This window comes from Populus alba, chromosome 1 (genome assembly GCF_005239225.2).
Source record: "Populus alba chromosome 1, ASM523922v2, whole genome shotgun sequence".
Classification (NCBI taxonomy): domain Eukaryota; kingdom Viridiplantae; phylum Streptophyta; class Magnoliopsida; order Malpighiales; family Salicaceae; genus Populus; species Populus alba.
Window position 1 is genome coordinate 30,679,879 of NC_133284.1, and position 20,562 is coordinate 30,700,440.

General features: G+C 36.3%; 1 protein-coding gene across 1 annotated transcript; it reads right to left on the bottom strand.

The window, feature by feature from the left end:
- Positions 1 to 8,467: 8,467 nt before the first annotated feature.
- LOC118047104 (putative disease resistance RPP13-like protein 1) lies at positions 8,468 to 12,310 on the bottom strand. Its single transcript, XM_035056298.1, has 4 exons — positions 9,447 to 12,310; positions 8,758 to 8,812; positions 8,632 to 8,654; positions 8,468 to 8,564 (listed from the first exon to the last, which is right to left on the bottom strand). The coding sequence occupies exons 1-4, from the start codon at positions 12,308 to 12,310 to the stop codon at positions 8,468 to 8,470; spliced, it is 3,039 nt and encodes a 1,012-aa protein (XP_034912189.1).
- Between the last annotated feature and the right edge of the window lie 8,252 nt (positions 12,311 to 20,562).

Sequence of the window (20,562 nt, forward strand, 5' to 3'; positions counted from 1 at the left end):
CCCATATCTCACAATTTCATATCTTTTCCCATTCATCATAGTTTAGTTCCCCTCAAAAAATGTTTTGCTGCCAACGGTAAGCCCTTACACTAGCTTGCTATTCTTACCCAAAAGCTTGCAGATTTGGATTGCATCAAATTTTGCTTTTCTAAAACATGATGTGCAAACACTGACAGGCAATCATATTCCGATAATGCCTCTAGATGGTGGTGTGAAATAAAGCCACCCATGATCGATGGCACGCCATCGTTTCTTGTTGTGATAACTATCTTAACTCCACGGGCGGCTGAAAGGGGTCTTCTCTTAGCATCAATTGAAGCAAATTCAGATCATCGCTCAGCTTACAAGTTTCCAAAGGAATTGCCTGCAGAAGAATTGTTGTTGTTAACAAAACATCAAGAACGAAAACTCATAGCCTTAATTCAAAAGACTTCGACACTATATCAACATGACGCAAAATCTGAGCTACGGTGATTTTCCTACCCCTCCCTTCCTACTTGTATCAATCACAGAAACCCCATCATTTGCCTCACAATTCAGTAGCGCAATCCAAGAATCGCTTTTTTTTTTTGCTTTTATCTACCATAAATGCACATCAGCCAAACAAATCGTGGGTTTCCTTGTTGGTGGGAAATATAAGAGAGAAACATTAGAGAAAAAGAGAAGATATATTTAAAGAGCTTTTAGTTATTTATAAGCTTCTTGTTGTTGTTGAAATAAAATAGTTAATTATATCCCTGAGTGTTTCAAACCTCATGAATTTATCTCCTCATCTCTTTCTCGCATCTCGTGATCCTGTACTAATTCCCTGATCTTTCTTGGTATCAACAACAAGGGATCAATTTTCTTACCTTACTTGTAGTGCCGGCAGCTTCACAGGTCATGTTTTGATTAGATGATGAAGCCTTACATCGTGAATTGCCCCTCCTATGCATCTTTGGTTTTCGTCTTGATCAAGAGGTCAGAGGCAACCTTGGTGAACCTGGTAAGATGTCAAGGTCAATGAATGAAGGGTACGGAAACGCGGGAGTATCTTGCTTGTTGAAAACCGTGATAATTTATATGTATTCAAATATGGTGCGCTGATATGAAAGAACAAACGCGTACGCAGTGGCCAGTGTGGACCAGTCTCGGTCTCACAATGACAATTTTCGAAGAAAGTGAGACAAAGAGAGAGTCTTAAAAGTCTTTTATGAACAATGATATTGCGTGGTAGGCCTCGTTAGGGACCCTTAATTAAATTGTTTGGATGTTTCCTTAGTGGTTAGTATAAACTGACCAATTAGATCGATCAAGCTTAGTTATTTGTTTCACTGCAACTATTCTGCTTTGACTTGTCAGCATGTGGAAACTTCCATGCATGGAGGTAAGAAACTTCAATCAGTGAGCTGGACTAGCACAATTTGTAATTATTACCTCATCTGACTTTCTTTTTCATGTAAGCCATGTTATTATCCTTCAAACTTGACTCATTTTCAAAAGATCTGAGGCCGACATTTTACTTCGACTTATGATTTCTAATAGAAAACTTCTTGATTAATGAAATTTCAGGTGAGCTTTTTTAATACAAACCCTATGTACATTTCATCTAGTCATTTACAACATAATACTTATATAAATTCTGATATCATCATCACACAAGCAATTTTATGTAACAACCTAAACTTTTAAAATACATTTCAAACAACTCCCTCGACATGGATTATTGAAGTCCCTGGAATATTATTGTTTTGATATTGACAATTTGGCTTCTTCCAACATTTCATTACCAATTTGATGAGTCGTTAACACAGATATTATTTGTTAACCACAAGACCACTAGCCAAATCACGTATATCTTAGTCATTAATGCAACTCACATCACCAACTCTATTATGGACAGTTAATTCATCTTTTCAATCAATTTTATGTTCTTATTAAACTATCTTGCCAAGTCATATGTTTTGGTCGTCAACCGAACTAATGTCACTAGTCCATTACTAGGTAACTAGTTTTATACATATTAATATTCAAGTACAAACATACTACATCATAGACCATTTACCAATAAACAATCAACACTTAATTACTAAGGCATAATCACATTTCTAGATAACAACCATCATATTTCATCTTTATTGAATCATTATCAACCCGGCAATCAGTTACTTTGATGCCTTTAGCTCACTTTAATACAGCTAATTAATCATGATCGTTCTTGTTATTCACATTCATATCTTTATAGGCAAACACATTTAAAGAAAATACAATTTAACAAGAATTTAAGAATATTTTACAGATGAGGCAAGATGCAAGGCACCTACCTAGAGCTTGTGTACGTGTTGTTGTTTCATGTTGATGTCCAGTCCCCGTAGCCTCCCCTATACCATCAGGGATTCAATTATCATCAATAATACAACCAGCATCATGACTTCATTTAAATTCTTATTCAATGATTACTTTTAAGCCAATAGCAAGGAAAATCCTTAAAATCATATACCCTTATACATTTTCATGTTCACATCCATTCTTGTAAATTCATATGTTAAAACCCTCACTCAACAACAATTTCAAGAATAGATTAGAAATTATCTAATTTTGGTTGCTTTAGCCTAACCAACCCTAAACATTATCCAATGTTTTATTCATAATTGAAGTTGTAAAACTCAATTTTTAGCATGGTTTGTCTCTATGGAAAGATAAGAGATATAGCTACAACTTTCGTGAGAAAGAAGCACCTAATTTTTCCATTTACAAACATAAAATCACTCATTATAGTAGCATAAAAAATTTGTCCAATATTATATCAGCTCGAACCTATCCTCCATCTTTAGTTCATATATGGGGTTATATCACTCCAAATTAATAAAGACTAGTTTAATCTGAAAGATAACATCCATACATATAACTTTGGTAGAGAAAAAAACTCCAAACTTTATCATTTTAAGGCTCAAATTAAACAATCATTGTAGCATCCAAAATCTGTCTAGATTTATATCAGTTTAGACCGTTACTCAATATTTAGCTTATATATGGAGTTAACAAGTCCAAATTAATTAAGATTAGTTTCATTTGAAATCTAACATCCATACTTACAACTGTGAAGCCCGAGAATAAAGTATACAAAGAGGGGGAGGTTTATAATAATTCCAAATGTTGTTATAATATAAAAAAAAAGCAAAAATAATAATAAAAAAAATATTGAAAAAAAAAAGTGAAAGATGGGGCCAAAATGGAATTAAGAAGAGATGGGACTATAAATACCCATCCCTTCTCTCATCCATGGCCGGTTGATAATAAGAATAAGGAGGGGGGAGAATTTCAAATTTTTCTTTCATCAAAACTTGGAGTAAACACCTAAAATTAGTAAACCCAAATAAGCCTTGGAATTATTAAGTGGAGGAACACAATCGGGTGGAAGAATTAACAAGAAGAAAAGTGAAGAATTGGTGAAAAAAAAGGGGAAAGGAAAGGTTAAATGACGAAAAATAAAATGGAACGGAGAACTAGATTTAATTTATGGGTTCTTTTAGAGGAAATGGATCGTAACAAGGAATTTTGGTAATGATTGTTTCTCGAATTTGATTTGTTTTTCCTTGATATGGGAGGCTAATGATGTTAACCAAGCTGGATAACATCGGCATTACTGGTACGTGAGAGGAAAAAATATAAACTTGATTAACTATTCGGTTTCAGAATAGTTAATGATATCGGCACGTGACGTCGATATCGACAAAATTTATAAACTTGATTAACTATTCGGTTTCAGAATAGTTAATGATATCGGCACGTGACGTCGATATCGACAAAATTTATAAACTTGATTAACTATTCGGTTTCAGAATAGTTAATGATATCGGCACGTGACGTCAATATTGGCAAAATTTATAAACTTGATTAGCTTTCCGAGGTGAAAGCTAATGATGTCAAGAATTTTGACATCGGCATACCTGAGAACCTCCCAAGGTAATATGGAACAATGATTAACTATTTTAGTTTTAAAAATAGTTAATGACACAAACGTTTACATTTGTGTCGGCATTTTCATGAAACTAATTAGTTGTTCCAGGATGGGCAACTAAAGACACTAATGGAGGTCATTGGTGTCAGCAATAGTCTTTCTGATGAGGGGGGGAAGAAGTAGTTAACAAAAAATAAAAAACAAAAAAAAAGAGAGAAGAAGAATAAAGAATTCTTATATAACCATTAAAAGGGGTTTGTGGTTGTATTTAGAATCTCATATGATTTAAGTAGATATATATGTTGTTTAATTTTATTCTGTAAATTGCTTGTATTTTAATCATTTTTTTTTAATTATATGGAAAATTTATATTTTTACAGGTCCCTCTCATTCACATCAGGAATAGATTTAAAGTTCTTTGATCCCTTTTTTGTATAAGTTAGGAACTTAGGGATTTGTGGTGTAATTTTGTCATGCAGTAAACATGTAACCTGTATGGAATATTCTATTCGTAGTATTTTGTTTCTGAAATATTAAATGTATCAACCTATGCTTGGGATATTAGAATGTACTAGACTATGTTAGAATATTAAACTGTGTTGTGTGTGTGTATGAAATTTCGTGTTGAAATTGGCTCTTTTAATTATTAACTTGTGTATGTGATGTAAGATGGAGTTTGGGAATGAATATGGTCCTGAGCATAATCTAGTATGAGTTATGCAGTTGATTGTACTAAACATGGATGTGATTGTGGATGATATGTGATTCAAAATGTGTGCAGGTACATTGTCGATAACTTGGGATTTCCCGGTATAAACGAAATTTCGGCGAGTAAAAAAAAAATTGCTTCATTCACCCTTTATAGAGGGAGAGATTAACAAATAAACTAATAGAAAAATTGGGGTTGTTACAAAATTATTGGAAAATTTGAAGGAAAATCCATGGTTTTGATTCATGGTGGCATTAGAAAAAAAAACAAAGAAATACTTGAAGGGTTTGGATTTTGTTGATTGATTTGACATGGTTTAGTTGTTTTGGGATGGAATGCATGTTAAAAGCTGAAGTGACAATTATGGTTATACCATGGAGGATATTCAGCCAAAATAGAAAATATTGGGGGAGGGATTTTGAATGATTGTTGTGATGAACTATAGTTATGCTTGAAATGATATGTGTTGGAAGAAAAAAAAAACTAATGTAAGATTAACATAAGTGTATGTTGTTAAAGGTTTGTTGCATATGTTGAATTGTAAAAGGAGAAACTGAGAAATGAATGGTTTATTTTTTGTTGTGTTAATAATTCTAAACAAGGATATTAATGTATGTAGTATGGAAAAGAAAGAGGAGAAATTCCAAGGGAATGAGTTTCTCCATTTTGACCAAATCTTGCTATGTTGTAGATGAATGGAAATTATTTGAATGTCTTGATTTAGATTTGGTTTAAATATGTGATGTAATAATGCTAAATGACATTGGATAATATTGTTTATAAATGAGAATTAGTTGGAAGTTGTAAAGGATTTTCAAGGGGTGAAAATCCTTGTTGTCCAAAATTTTAGTTGAAAAAGAGAGGCTACCGTGATTGTTTATTTTGAGCCTTAAAAAGATATAATTTGGATTTAGTTTTTTTATGAATGTTGTTGTAAGATCCCACATCGGAAGCGAGCGTCCAGAGCCAGGGCCTTATAAGTGCATGCTCACCTTGACTAGTAAGACGCGTTTTGGGGCCATTCGCCAAGAACAAACCCATGAGGGGGACTTGGGTGGAAGCCCGGGAATGGGTGGACTGGGAGGCTTAAAGCGGACAATATCTTGCTAGTGAGATGGGGTGTTACAAATTTCACATTACCCACTCTTAGATACATAAAAAAACACATTTTTATCAAAGTTTAAGAACAACAATTCATCATTCAATCAAACTCAAGCTTAAACACATACCCATTTTATACCTATAACCAAAACCAACTAAGAATTGCATATAAATAAAGGTGAAGGCTTGCTTACCATTTTAAACACTATTTCCATGGAGTTTGATGCATGAGACCCCAAACTCGTCTTCCTTCTCTTCAAGATTTCTCACTTTCCCTCTCTACATATTCATCTTCTTTTCTTGGTTTCTCACTCCAAAACTCATTTATATCATGTTTATTTTACAAGAGAATGATTAGTCCTTATAAGAATCTCTCAATCAAGCAAGAAACCACTCAAAACTTAATAAGGTATGGAGGGCTTTTCGTTCTCCCTAGCTTCTGGAACTCTTCACCAACTTTCACTTGTTTATAAAGAGAAATTTTGCTTACTTTACCATTTTACCTCTCTTAATATTTTTCCTGTGTTTTTGGGTAACACATTTAGCTGCTGACCTAATTGTAAGGCCTCGAACTTCTATTATCCTAAAATTTTAACCCAATATAAGAACAAATATCAGGAGAGTCCTCATAAAATTTTAGTCTGATATAACGGTCGGATTGAAAGTTATGGTTGATAACATAAAATTGGACAGTACTGGAGTTTACAGCCCGAATTCTGATTTCAGACCTAACTTCAAACCCATCATTCTCTCTCAATCGTGTGAATTAGAGAGCCTACCATATATTGTTGGAAAGATACAGATGTTTTCTTTTCAAAAAAACAAAAACTGGAACAAAAATGAAAATTAATCATGATATATATATATATATATGTACCAAAGAGTAGCCAAAGGTCTAGTGTGATAGATTTACCCCGTTTTAATTTGAGCCTCTAAACTTAGCCCCTTTAACTTTTTATGTAATCCTCTTCCATTTAGACCTTATATTAAGCTCAATTAATGGTGTAAATTGGATAATTTCATCTTTCTTTTTTCATCATTTATTTCATCTACGAACTTATTATCGTTTCACGGTAATGTTATCAATTTTTAATCGGGATTTGCACCAACACCTTTTTGTACAGTTCTCTTCTTAACTTTTATTTTTTTTATTCCCCTTGTAATGGCTTAGAATTATTTTCTCATTCTCAAAACATATTTATTTTAAAATTAGCATATATTTTTTAAAAAAATTTAACAGAATGTAATATCCCACATTGGCGGGTGAGGATTTGATAGTTGACCTTATTAATAGTGTTGGTTACTAACTTGTCAAACGCGTTTGAAACCCTAAGGGGGACCTGGGGTGGAAGCCCTGGGAATGGGTGGACTGGGAGGCCTAGAGGGGACAGTATCTGACAGGGTTAGTGTACTGCACTACTCTAAAAGACGTGTTTTGGGGTCATGCATGGTCGCCAAGAACAAATCCGTGAGGCCTGTGGGCCAAAGCAAACAATATCTAGCAGGTTGGGTCGGGTTGTCACACATAATAACATAATTTGAAAAACATTTGGTGAAATAACGCACTTTCACTTTGTCGTGCTTCTAAAACAGGTGATTTGGGTTGTTTGGGATTGTGATAGCGGTTGCTTTTCAAATTATTTTTCGCTCATAAATGCATTAAAATAATATTTTTTATATATTTTTTAAAAATTATTTTTGACATTAGCACATCAAAATGATTTGAAAACACTAAAAAAATTAATTTGAAGCAAAGAGAAAATTAGAAAAAAAATATAAAAAAAATTCATTTTTTTTTTCAAAAGCGCTTTTGAAACGCAAAAACAAACAGGCTAGAGTTTCACCCTGTCGCGCTTCTGAAGCACGACAAGGTGAAACCCTAAATTATCTGGCTAAACTGGTCAATTGATTGAATCTAGTTGTATGAACTAGTCAACTGTTTCACACAAAAATCATAATTTAATAATTTTTTTTCTTCCAAATATGTTTTATGAGTCAAAATATACACATTTATCCAACTTATAGACTAAAAAATAGACTCCAATTAAAATCACAAAAAGTTATTGTTTACATAATAGTTGTCCTATGTTTTTCAATGTCAATAATGTAGTCAGGCTTGTGATAACTAGCGATTCTGAATAGTCAAGTGTGGGTCTATTAACCCTTAAATCATCTGCCCTAAAAAGATTAAATGGATGGCCTAGCATATGTATTTATGGACCAATGGGACAGGTATAAGCCCAATAGGAGGTATGGTCGAACCAGACCAAAATAACGGCTCAAAAAGGCTATGACTTTAGATATGACCATTAGATCACGCTCAAATCTTTACAGGAGTTTCCAGAGGCCGTTTTCCTTGTAGTAGCCATTATATCACTACGCGGACCGTCGGATCTTTAGATATCAAGAATTTCATCAAAGCCCCTTGATTTTAGCAGTTTTGAGATTTTCCATGTTATTTTTGTAACCGATCAACCAATTTCATTGATTATTACGAACCGGCCAACCAATTGAGTCAAATAATTGGAGTTTCATTCTGTCTCGCTTAGATGCACGACAAGATAAAGGCGTGCTAATTGTTTTTATTTTGTGTGCTGATTTTCTAATTTGTCCCTTAAAAGGACACACTCATGTACCCCATTGCTTGAAAATATTTAAAAAGAATGGTAGATCTCTTTAAAAAGAATGCCGAAAAAAATCTACTCATTCAACGAATGCTAATAGCTCCTTGAAGTTATCTTTCCATTCATGAGTTCTCCATCCTTTCCAGCATCAAGTGTAGCTGAGTTTCCAAGCTGCACGTACAAGCAGCAACTGATAAGCATAGAAGGAATTATGGAGGAAACAACTCATGATTAAAACCTTCATGGATATCAATAACCTTTGAGGCTTTAGCTTCACAACCTACACATCAATACAAAAGACGAAAGCATGGAATATCTAACCAAGAGAAAGAGAAACATCAAACAACAAGATAACCAAATGATCCCAACTCTTGCTCAAATACCAATTCTTCATCACCCTGAAATAACCGCTCCTCCCCTAGAAGTTCCCCAACAACACTGCAGATGGCAGAGCATTTCACCTGAAAGCTTGAAAATGGTTCGGACTGTGGCCAGAGCTCTATTGAACTAAGCGATCGCACCGATTCAAACAGTTTTTCTTCTGAAATAAATTCTAGACATTATGATTGGCGCTTTTACCAACAAAGTGTTTTTTAATGAATGTTTAACAAAAGAACACATTCACAGAGATGAACAGCCTGAATTCTTCGGGCAGCAAGCAACGAGTACGGCTGTGATAATTAATATCCAAACAACCTGACATAATACCATGAAAAATCCTTCTCCCTTCAAAATTAGAATTGAACACAACTTACAGCAAGTCAGAAACAGAACACCATTGTTTCGATAATTCAAAATACTATTGATTACAGAAGGGATACATTTTACATGTGTATATGAAAAAGACATTATAACAAGCAACCCCATAATTCTTTACATGTCATGGCCGTCATCTATCTCCACACAAGGGATGTGGGATATCAATGGCCAGTACACTCCTTTCTCCTTGGAACAGCGCTGTGTCATTAACGGACAGTCCCTGATGCTGAATCTTCCAAGAGCATGAGGTAGGCATCCCCTAGGCTAGGACTTTAATTTAGGACAATCAACAATTTCTAGCTCTTCTAGATACGCAAGACTTTGGAGCTGCATGGATAGAGATTCCAGATTTGGAAGTCTTCCAATCCAAACAGAAGTTAGAGTTGTAGGAAGCAGCCACTTCTCATCTGGGAAGGAAACTGTGTCCGAAAAACATCCACCAGCGATACTAAAATCTCTAAGGAAGGCTAGACTTTGCAAGTTCCACTCTGACAGGCACCCATCGAGACCATCACAATCCCAGATCTCAAGCGATGTCAAGTTTGGAGGCATATCACCTTTTGGAAAGGCTTTCAGAGCTGGGCAGCTACAAATCGTCAGTTCTTGCAGAGATGTGAGTTTTCGCATCGCTTTAGGTAGAGACTCGAGATTTTTGCAATTGTATATAGTCAACGTTCTGAGGTTAGCGAGGGAAAAGCCATCTCCTGGAATGAACTTGAGAGCAGAACAATTACTTAAATTTAATTCAGAGAGATGCTTGAAGCTGCCAATGCACTCAGGAAAGCTTGACAGGACTTCGCAGTCTGAAATGGCTACGTATTCAAGGGACATATTATCATGCAACATCATTTCTGAAAGAGGCTTCAATTGGGAACAATCCCAGATTTTTAGTGTCTTGAGTCGAGGTGGTAATTTCCCATCAGGAAAGGATGTGAGAGATGGACAGCCAATGATCTCCAGGTGCTCAAAATGACACAGGGTGCCAGAGCCATTTTTGTTGTGCATCAAACCCTCAGGCAGAGACTTTAATTCTGTACAGTATCGAATCTTCAACCCTTTTAACGTCAGCGGTAACATCCCTCCTGGAAAGCATTTGAGCGAAGGACACTCTTCTATCTCCAAGCATTCAAGAGGACAACTGCTCATGCCATCAGGGAGGGATCCAAGAGCTTTGCAATCCCGAAGTACTAGATGTCTCAGTGACGATAAAAGTCCAACTTCAGGAATGGACACAAGATTTGGACATGACTCAATGCACAGATCCTCAAGTGACAAAAGCATGTGCACCCTATGGATTGGCAGAAGATCCAGCTTACCACAGCCTGACAATTTTGAACTTTTACGAGTGCTGGGCATACCAATCTCAGTCAATGACACAAATTGAGGATGTTCAAAATTTTCTAATTCAGTTCCTTTTTGCCACAAGTAGGTTAGTTCGGGAAAATCAGAAATCATCAGAACTTTAAGTGCTCCCAGTGAACGCAGAAACTGGCCCTCCAAACAAGTAAGCCTTGACATACTCCCAAGTTTCAATGTGATTAGGGAGGGGTTATAAAACATGCATTTAGGTGTCACCTCATCACATTCTTCTAATTTCAGTTCACTATGCACTGGAAGCTTTTCATCTGAATCTACCAATATTGGGCATTTTCCAATCGTAATCTTTACACAGGAAGGAAGACAGCTAGGGAACTTGCCATGCAACTTGGGACAATTCCATAAAGTAAGCTCAGAAAGACTAGTAAATTCTTCTTCAGCTTCTCCATCAACTCCAGCTGCGGACCAAGATTTCCATTCCTGCATATCCTCAAATGTCAAAGTCTTCAGAGATGGAAAAGGCTTGACTGAAGAACCATATCCATAAAACTCAGGACCAACAGTCTCCACAGCATCCAGGCCTTGTATGCACAGATCCCTGAGTAAAGGTAGCCTCCCAAGTGGTGGCAATACAGTGCATTTCCTGCAACAAGACAGTTTTAAGTGCACTATTTCAGAAAATGATGGATGTCCTACCCATGAAGGAAATTCTGTCCCACCATAGAATGAAATCTTTAGTTCTTTAAGGTTTGTATGAGGTTGTAGGGAGTCGAGAACAAGCAGTTGATGTTGTGGTTTTACTGAGTCAAGAACAAGCATTTGATATTGTCGGCCTTTATCTTTAATGTCACTCTTAAACCATTCCAATTCTAACTCATCAAGGTTGTGCTTGCCCCTTAAATTAGCATGAACTGCATGTCGAGCATCTATCACATTATGCAATGCCATTATGGAAAGTCGGCCTTCAAGATTCTGCAACCCTCTTAATTCCTCAATTCCGCAGCCCTCTTCTCCTACGATGAACTTTGACAATTTCTGAAGACCTGTCAAATTACCCATCCACGAAGGCATCTCAAGTAAGTTATCAGTATCAGTAATATCCAGATGACAAAGATTGATAAGATTCCCAGTCCCTTGTGGCAGTTTATTAAGCTTCCTGCATCCATATAATTTGAGAGTCTGCAAGTTTATGAGAGTGCTCACAGATTCAGGCAACCGCTTAATCTTAGTTTGAGAGAAATTAAGGTAACGTAACTGCTTCAAATCACCAATTGAATTTGGTAGCTCTGTAATGCAATAACCACTCAATGAAAGAACTCTTACGCCTCTCAATTTTAACAGCGCCTTATGTAATACATTTTTACTCAAGTAGCAATATGCAGCCCAAGGTGAAGAGTAAAGTCGCAATGCAATGAAAGTTCGCAGACGCTTCAGTTTACCCAGGTCTTTGAACCTCTGCAGGACCTCGTATGTACGACGAGTGAATGACATATGGCGAGTCTTTTCAGGATTTGGAAAGACCTTGTTATTTTCCTGCTTATCATTTGAATTGACACACGTTTCTCCAGCAATAGATTGAGCCAGATCACTGATGAGATGATGCATCAGATAACGATGTTCATTGCTGCTTGATCGCTGGAAAAACAATCTTGATAATAACTCATTAAAACAAGAATAGAAGTCTTCCATCTGCTTCTTTCCTCCTGCATCTGGCAGAAATCCTTGGGCCATCCATAACAACACTAATTCATCCTTATAGAATTCATAGTCTTTTGGAAGTATAGAACAGAAAACAAACAATTGCTTCAAATGTGAAGGAAGATGATAGTAGCTCAACCTCAAGGCTGATATATCCCACATTTTGCTATTAAGTACACTTTCTCATTCATCAACATAAGGTTTAGTGCGCAATTGCCCCCCCAGTGTTTTAACAGCCAGTGGCAGTCCCCCGCACCTTTGAACTATTTTCTGGCCGATCTCCTGCAGGTCTGGCAGATCACTGAAATTGGACCTTCCCAGTGCATGCTTTGCAAACAAAGACAGGCTATCCTCAAATGACAGTTCTTTCAAAAGGTAACATGGAAAAGCACTCATCATTAATGCAACATCTTGATTTCGAGTTGTGAGGATGATTCTACTCCCAGGGGATGTCACTTGGAAAGGACGGCGAAGAACAGTCCAGTCATCATAGTTCTTATTCCAAACGTCATCTAAAACAAGAAGAAACTTCTTCCCCGCCAATTTCTCTCTCAGCCTAAGTTGAAGTAGATTCAAATCCTTCGCAACGTAATTCCCCGAAACTGCCTCAAGAATAGTTCTCGTAACCCTAACAACATCAAAATCCTCAGAAACACAGCACCAAACTTTGAAATCGAAAAATTATCTACTTTCTCATCATTGTAGACAAGCTGAGCATCTTGCCCCAGTAGCAAGGCTAGATACAATTCGGACTCTCATTGCACTTGCAGCACAGAAAGGGTGGAAATTGTTTCAATTGGATGTTAAATCAGCATTCCTAAATGGTGTTCTTAAAGAAGAAGTATATATTGAGCGGCCTGAAGGGTTTGAAGTAAAGAATGCAGAACACAAAGTTTACAAACTGAAGAAGGCTTTGTATGGATTGAAGCAGGCACCGAGGGCCTGGTATAGTAAAATTGATGCATACCTCTCTATGTGCAAATTTAAAAGGAGCACAAGTGAAGCTACTTTGTATACAAGATTAGACATGGAAGGTAATTTGATCATTGTCTCAATCTATGTTGATGACATTGTGTACACTGACAGTAGTGAGAGGCTTCTCAGTGAATTCAAAAGGGAAATGATGCAGAGGTATGAGATATTTGATCTTGGACTCCTTCATCATTTTCTTGGCATGGGAATACTGCAAACCAATCGAGGGGTGTTTATTCATCAAGGGAAATATGCCAAATCTCTGCTTAGTAAGTTTGGACTTGATGATTGCAAACCAGTCTCCATTCCCTTGGCCACTGGTGAGAAACTGAAGAAGGTGGATGGAAGTGAGTTGGCTGATGAAGGTCTTTATAGAAAAATAGTAGGAAGTTTACTATATTTGACAGCTACAAGACCTGATCTAATGTATGCTGCATGTTTATTATCACGGTTCATGACTAGACCTACCAAGATTCACATGGGAGCTGCAAAAAGAGTTCTAAGATATGTGCAAGGAACTCTCAGTTATGGGATTGAATATGTAAGGGATCAATCAGCAACTCTCATTGGATTTTGTGATGCAGATTAGGCAGGAAGTGAAGATGATAGCAGGAGCACTTCGGGCTATGCATTCAGTTTTGGAAGTGGAGCATTCTCCTGGTCTTCTGTGAAACGGAACACAGTAGCATTGTCAACTGCAAAAGCTGAGTATGTCTCAGCATCTGAAGCAACTGCTCAGGCCATTTGGTTACGGTTTGTTCTTGATGATTTTGGGGAAATGCAAGCTGAAGCAACACCTTTATTCTGTGATAACATGTCAGCAATTTTGATGGCCAAAAATCCAGTTTTTCATCAAAGAACAAGACACATAAACAGGAAGTATCATTTTATAAGAGAGGCTCTGCAAGAAGGAGTAATTAATGTCAAGTTCTGCAGAAGTGAATAACAACTTGCAGACATCTTCACAAAGGCAGTACCCAAAGACAGATTCAAGAAACTAAAACTAAATCTTGGAGTTAAATCAGTAAACAGCTTAGGAGAGGTTGTTGAAAGCTAAGTTGATTACTTGTGATTGAAGTCTTTGAAGAAGACTACGTGGACTGTAGCAACAAGGATGAAGAGATGAAGAAATTCTGTTAAAACAGTTAAGAAGGCAGTTAAAACCGTTATTGCAGTTATATCAGTTTTTACTGTTACAAATCATTCTTACATGTGTAAGAATCATGACCCTCCATTAGTGGATGGATGAGATGATCTTGATTCCTAAAATAACAGAATCAGTTACATAAATTGTGTATAAAAGCAGAGTTTTCTGCATTAATAAAAAAAACAGAAAAATATACAAGAATTTCTTCATAATCTTCTCTGCACACTTAAGCTTATTCTTCTTCTAAAAAAGCTTCAGAAAACGAACAAGTGGAAATGGCAGCCATGATTAGTGGGATGTTGTTGTTTCGTGTGGTGACAACTATTTTAACTTGAAAACCAGCAAAGGGTTGGCGTAGAAGATCCCATCGGTCATAGCCCGCATTGAAAACATCATCTAACATAATCAAACATCTCTTTCCAGAAAGTCTCTCTCTTAGATTCACCTGAAGAAAAATCAAATCTCCAACAAGCCTGATCCTTGGTAACTTCCTAGAGGATTGTCCCTGTTATGTGTTAACATTATGTTAGTTTTACATTACTATTACTTAGGCAAAATATAATTATATCAGTTAGGATTTGTTGTAACAGACCACAATTATAGGTTCTTTCCGTAGAAGTCAAGGAAAGCTTTATACCATCTACTGTTATACAAAGGCAGGTGTATTGATGATATAATTACTTGAAAAAACAGAATACAAAAGTTATGAATGAAATTCGTACAGAGAAACACAATTTAACTTGGTATCAAAGCATGGAAATGCATTACTGATATATCTTTACTTATATCGTCCCTTCCTCAGTTTATATATCTTTCTCTTCTTTCTTCTTTTTTCACCATCCAATCTTGCAGTAAACAAATTCCTGATTAAACCACTTTCCTCTGTCAAATATTGAAAAATTCTGCATACTTGAATATTTTTCTGCATTCTCTCTAAATCTTGCAATCTATTCTTAAAATACAAACTGCATTCTGATCTTGAAATCTTTTCTAAATATTTATTGTTCTTGCATTCAGGTCACTTTCTTTACATCCTCTTTTTGCATCCTGAGATCACTTTCTTTCCTATCATTCTTGGTTTTCCATGATGAATGATAAAACAACAGAATCAACACCCATTATCCATGTACAAACTGAAAACTCTGGATTCACAACCAGTGTTATTCTCACTAAAACTAATTACGATGTATGGTCTCAGATCATGGAAATGCAGATTGCAGGAAGAGAAAAGCTTGAATATATTATGGGCAAAACACAACCACCACAAGATACTGATGCTTCTTACTCAAGATGGTATGCAGAAAATCAAAAGGTTAAAGGATGGCTGCTAACGTCTATGTCACCAGATATCATGAAAAGATACATCCGACTACGTACTGCACGAGAAATTTGGAATGCCTTGTCTAAAGCTTTCTATGATGGAGCAGACGAATCACAAATCTTTTCACTTAACAAGAAAGCCTTCTCCACGAAACAGATAAGTCGACCACTATCAACATATTATGGTGATCTTATGGAGATCTTCCAAGAACTTGATCATCGCGACAGAACTGAAATGAAAGACCCGGATGATGTTATTACTTACAGAAGATCTGTTGAAAGATTACAGGTGCATATTTTCTTGAATAGATTGGATGCAAAATTTGAACAAATTCAAGGGAAAATTCTTAGAAAAGATCCAATATTGGATCTTGAAAAAGCTTATGCTTATGTATGCTGTGATGCTGTTCGCAGAGCTACTTTGAACAATGAAACTGGAGCTAGTCATGCGGAATCATCTGCAATGATGGCACGACAAGGTAAGCCTAGAATATACAGATCACATGGCCCTACCATGGAACAAATCGGAACAACAGAAACTCAGAACAACAGCTATGAAATTGGAAAGGGAAAATCAGAATATGTCTGCACACATTGTGGTGAAACTGGACATACAAAGTTGAAATGCTATGAATTAATTGGGTATCCAGAATGGTGGGATCCTGCTAAAGCACCTCGTAAACGAAACTCAAAACCAAACACTCATGCTTTAGTTGCAGTGGCAAAACATCCTTCAACCAAAACAATGACCAATCCCACAACTAAGTAAGAATATGTGGAAGAACATCCTTAACCATTAACAAATGAAGAATATAGTAAAGTCTTTCATACCTCCACTCTTAGCAGTAAAAATGAATGGATAATTGATTCTAGGGCTACTGAGCATATGACTTTTGACAAGTTATGGTTTCAATATGTTAAACCATCAGAACAATATGTTATATCCTCAGCAAATGGTACCTCATCATCTGTTAATGGTGAAGGTTTTGTCATCCTTACTGAGAATATAAATCTTGATTCCGTATTAGTTGTTCCAGCTCTTAATTATAATTTACTTTCAGTTGCTCAAATAACTCTTGCTTTGCAATGCATTGTTATTTTTTGGCCTAACCTTTGTGTTTTCAAGGATATTCGAACTCGGAAGAAAATTGGTTATGGTACTAGAAGAGGAAAGCTCTATTATCTAGATTTAACACCAGCAAGTTGTCACCAAGTAGCTCAAGCATTCTCCATGAATAAATCCGCTGCAAACTTTGAATCTACTGCAAACTCTGAATAAACTGCAAACTCTGAAATTTGGTTATGGCATAAATGTTTAGGTCACTCATCCTTTGGATATTTGAAGAAATTAATGCAGAAACTCTCTGCTCAACTACCTGACACAGAATTTAAATGTGATGTCTGTGAATTGGCTAAAAGCCATCGGGTTCCATTTCAAAACAGCATGAATAAAAGTCCAGCACCTTTTATTGTTGTACATTCAGATGTATGGGGTCCAGCAAATACTTGCTCCCTTAATGGTAAACGATGGTTTATTTCCTTTATTGATGATCACACACGTATGACATGGATTTGCCTAATGAAATGCAAAAGTGAAGTAAGTTCATTATTCAAACAATTTCATAACATGGTAGCCACACAATATAGTTCTGCAATACAGGTTCTTTGTAGTGACAATGGTGGAGAATTCATCAATCAGGAGTTGAAACAATATTTGATTAATCATGGAATTGTTCAACAAACCACTTGCCTTTACACCCCTCAACAAAATGGGGTTGCAGAACGTAAGAATCGGCATCTTCTTAAAGTTGTTCGAGCTTCTTTATTTGAAGCTCATATGTCAACTAAATATTGGGGTGAAGCTATCACAACAGCAACATATCTTATCAACAGGATACCCTCAAGCACATTAGGATTCCAGACCCCATTGAGTGTTCTTCAGAAGAAAATAAAATCTCTTGCTGTGTCACATTTACAACTAAGAGTTTTTGGATGTATAGCTTTTGTTCATCTTCACAAACCATTAAGGAATAAGCTGGAACCGCGAGCACTCAAGTGCATATTTGTTGGCTATGCCCAGCATCAGAAAGGTTATCGCTGCTATCATCCACCAACTCAGAAACTCTACATCACGCTGGACGTTGTATTCCATGAAAATAGAATGTATTACTCTGACGTTGAACCTCGAATCAGGAGCACAACAAGGGTAACTGGCAGACATGTTATGATGACCTATATATTACAAGAGATAAAAATTCTAGTAATACATCCTCACATACCTTACAAGATGGAAATAATGAAGAAAATATAAAAGCAGAACCACAACAAACCACTGGTATTAAAGAAAACCAAATAGAGGTACTGCAACAAGAAACTTAGGTACCTCAGTTGTCAGCTTCCCAACTTCAAATGACTCCTGAGTCTGAATCCATAAATAAATCTCAAGTAAGTTCTGAAACTCAACTCAAAGTTCTACCCCACATAACCACTAGAGGAAAACCCAAAATTGCGTATGAACCTCTTCTCACCTCTAAACCTCACTATCCTATGAGTAATTTTGTGTCCTACCATAGATTATCAAAGGATAATGAAACTTTCGTAAATCAAATTTCTGTTATATCTATTCCTAACAGTGTGCAGGAAGCCAAAACATATTCAAGATGGAAAGAAGCCATGAACGAAGAAATGAGATCCTTTCAAAAAAATTCCACATGGGAAGTGGTTGAACTTCATACAGGAAAGGTATTGGTTGGATGTCGGTGGGTGTTTACCATTAAACATAAAGCAAATGGCACCATTGAAAGGTTTAAAGCAAGGCTTGTTGCCAAAGGGTACACTCAAACTTATGGGATTGATTATATGGAAACATTTGCACCAGTGGCTAAAATAAACACTGTTCGTATCCTATTATCTCTGGTCGTGAACCTTGATTGGCCCCTATATCAACTTGATGTAAAAAAACACCTTCTTGCATGAGGATCTCCAAGAAGAAGTATATATGGAATTACCTCCTGGATGTATTATGCAAATCAAAGGAAGCACAAAAGTATGTAGATTAAAGAAATCCCTATACGGGTTAAAGCAATCTCCAAGAGCTTGATTCGGGAGGATCAGTACTTTCATGAAATTCATCGAATACAAGCAAAGCAACTCTGACCATATGTTATTCTTGAAAACAAAAAAAGGAGAAGTCACAGCTCTGATCGTATACGTTGATGATATAATAGTAACCGAAAATAAACCTGAAGAGCAAAAGACATTACAGAATCGTCTTGCCCAGGAATTTGAAATGAAATCTCTAGGTCACTTAAAATACTTTCTTGGTATTAAAGTATCAAGATCGAAAGAAGGTATTTTCTTGTCTCAACAAAAATATGCTCTAGATTTGTTAAAAGAAACAGGTATGACAGCTTGTAGACCTGTCAGTACTCCTATAGAAGAAAACTTGAAATTGAGTATACATCCACAACAAATTCCCACTAATAAATAACGTTATCAGAGACTAGTGGGAAGATTAATGTATCTTACACATACCAGACCTGATTTAGCTTATGCTTTAAGTGTAATAAGTCAGTTTATGCACTCCCCTAGTGAAGAACATATGAAAGTTGTCACCCGTATCCTGTGCTACCTGAAATCATCTCCAAGTAAAGGAATTCTATTTAGAAAGGGGGACAATCTGAAGATTGATGGATATACCGATGCTGATTGGGCAGGGTCAATACAAGATCGAAGATCTACATCGGGATATTTTACATTTGTGAGTGGAAACTTGGTCACTTGGAGAAGTAAGAAGTTGTGGCTAGATCCTCAGCCGAAGCTGAATACAGGGGAATGGCCAAAGCGATATGTGAATTATTATGGATAAAGAATTTGATGCAGGAATTACAGGTTGAGCAGATAAGTCCTATGAGATTGTTTTGTGATAGTAAGGCAGCATGCGACATTGCTCATAATCCTGTCCAACATGATAGAACTATGCATGTTGAAGTTGATAGACATTTTATCAAAGAAAAATTGAAGGAAAAGATTATCAAAGTTCCTCATATTCGATCTCAAGATCAGCTTGCAGATGTGTTGACGAAGGCAGTATCCAGCCAAGTTTCTCATACCAGTCTTGACAAATTGGGCATGAATGATATCTATGTACCAATTTGAGAAGGGGTGTTAACATTATGTTAGTTTTACATTACTATTACTTAGGCAGAATATAATTATATTAGTTAGGATTTGTTGTAACAGACCACAATTATAGGTTCTTTCCGTAGAAGTCAAGGAAAGCTTTATACTACCTACTGCTATATAAAGGCAGGTGTATTGATGATATATTTACTTGAAAAAACAGAATACAAAAGTTATGAATGAAATTCGTACAGAGAAACACAACTTAACTTTATGCTCCGAACATCAAAATCTTCTGAATCAAAAACCCAAGCTCTCAAATCAAAAGCGTTGGCCACTGTGGAATCGCTGTACACAAGCTGGGCTAAAGGGATCTTCGGTTTTCGTCTTGATCAAGCAGTCAGAGGCAACCTTGGTGAAACTGGCAAGATTTCAAGAATGAATGAAGGGTACTGAAACGAGGGAGTATCTTGCTTGTCGAAAACTGTGATAATTAATATGCATTCAAATATGGACCAGTCTTGGTCTTACGTACCCTACCTGTATGTGAAATCGAATCTACAATGACAATTTTCGAAGAAAGTGGGAGACAGAGAGAGTCTTAAAAGTCTTTTATGAACAATGATATTGCGTGGTAGGCCTCGTTAGGGACCCTTAATTAAATTGTTTGGATATTTCCTTAGTGGTTAGTGTAAACTGACCAAATAGATCGATCAAGCTTAGTTATTTGTTTCACTGCAACTATTCTGCTTTGACTTGTCAGCATGTGAAACTTCAATCAGTGAGCTGGCCAGCACAATATGTATCATCGTTGAGAGCTTGCGGGATGCGGTTCGATTGATTTCTTCATTTT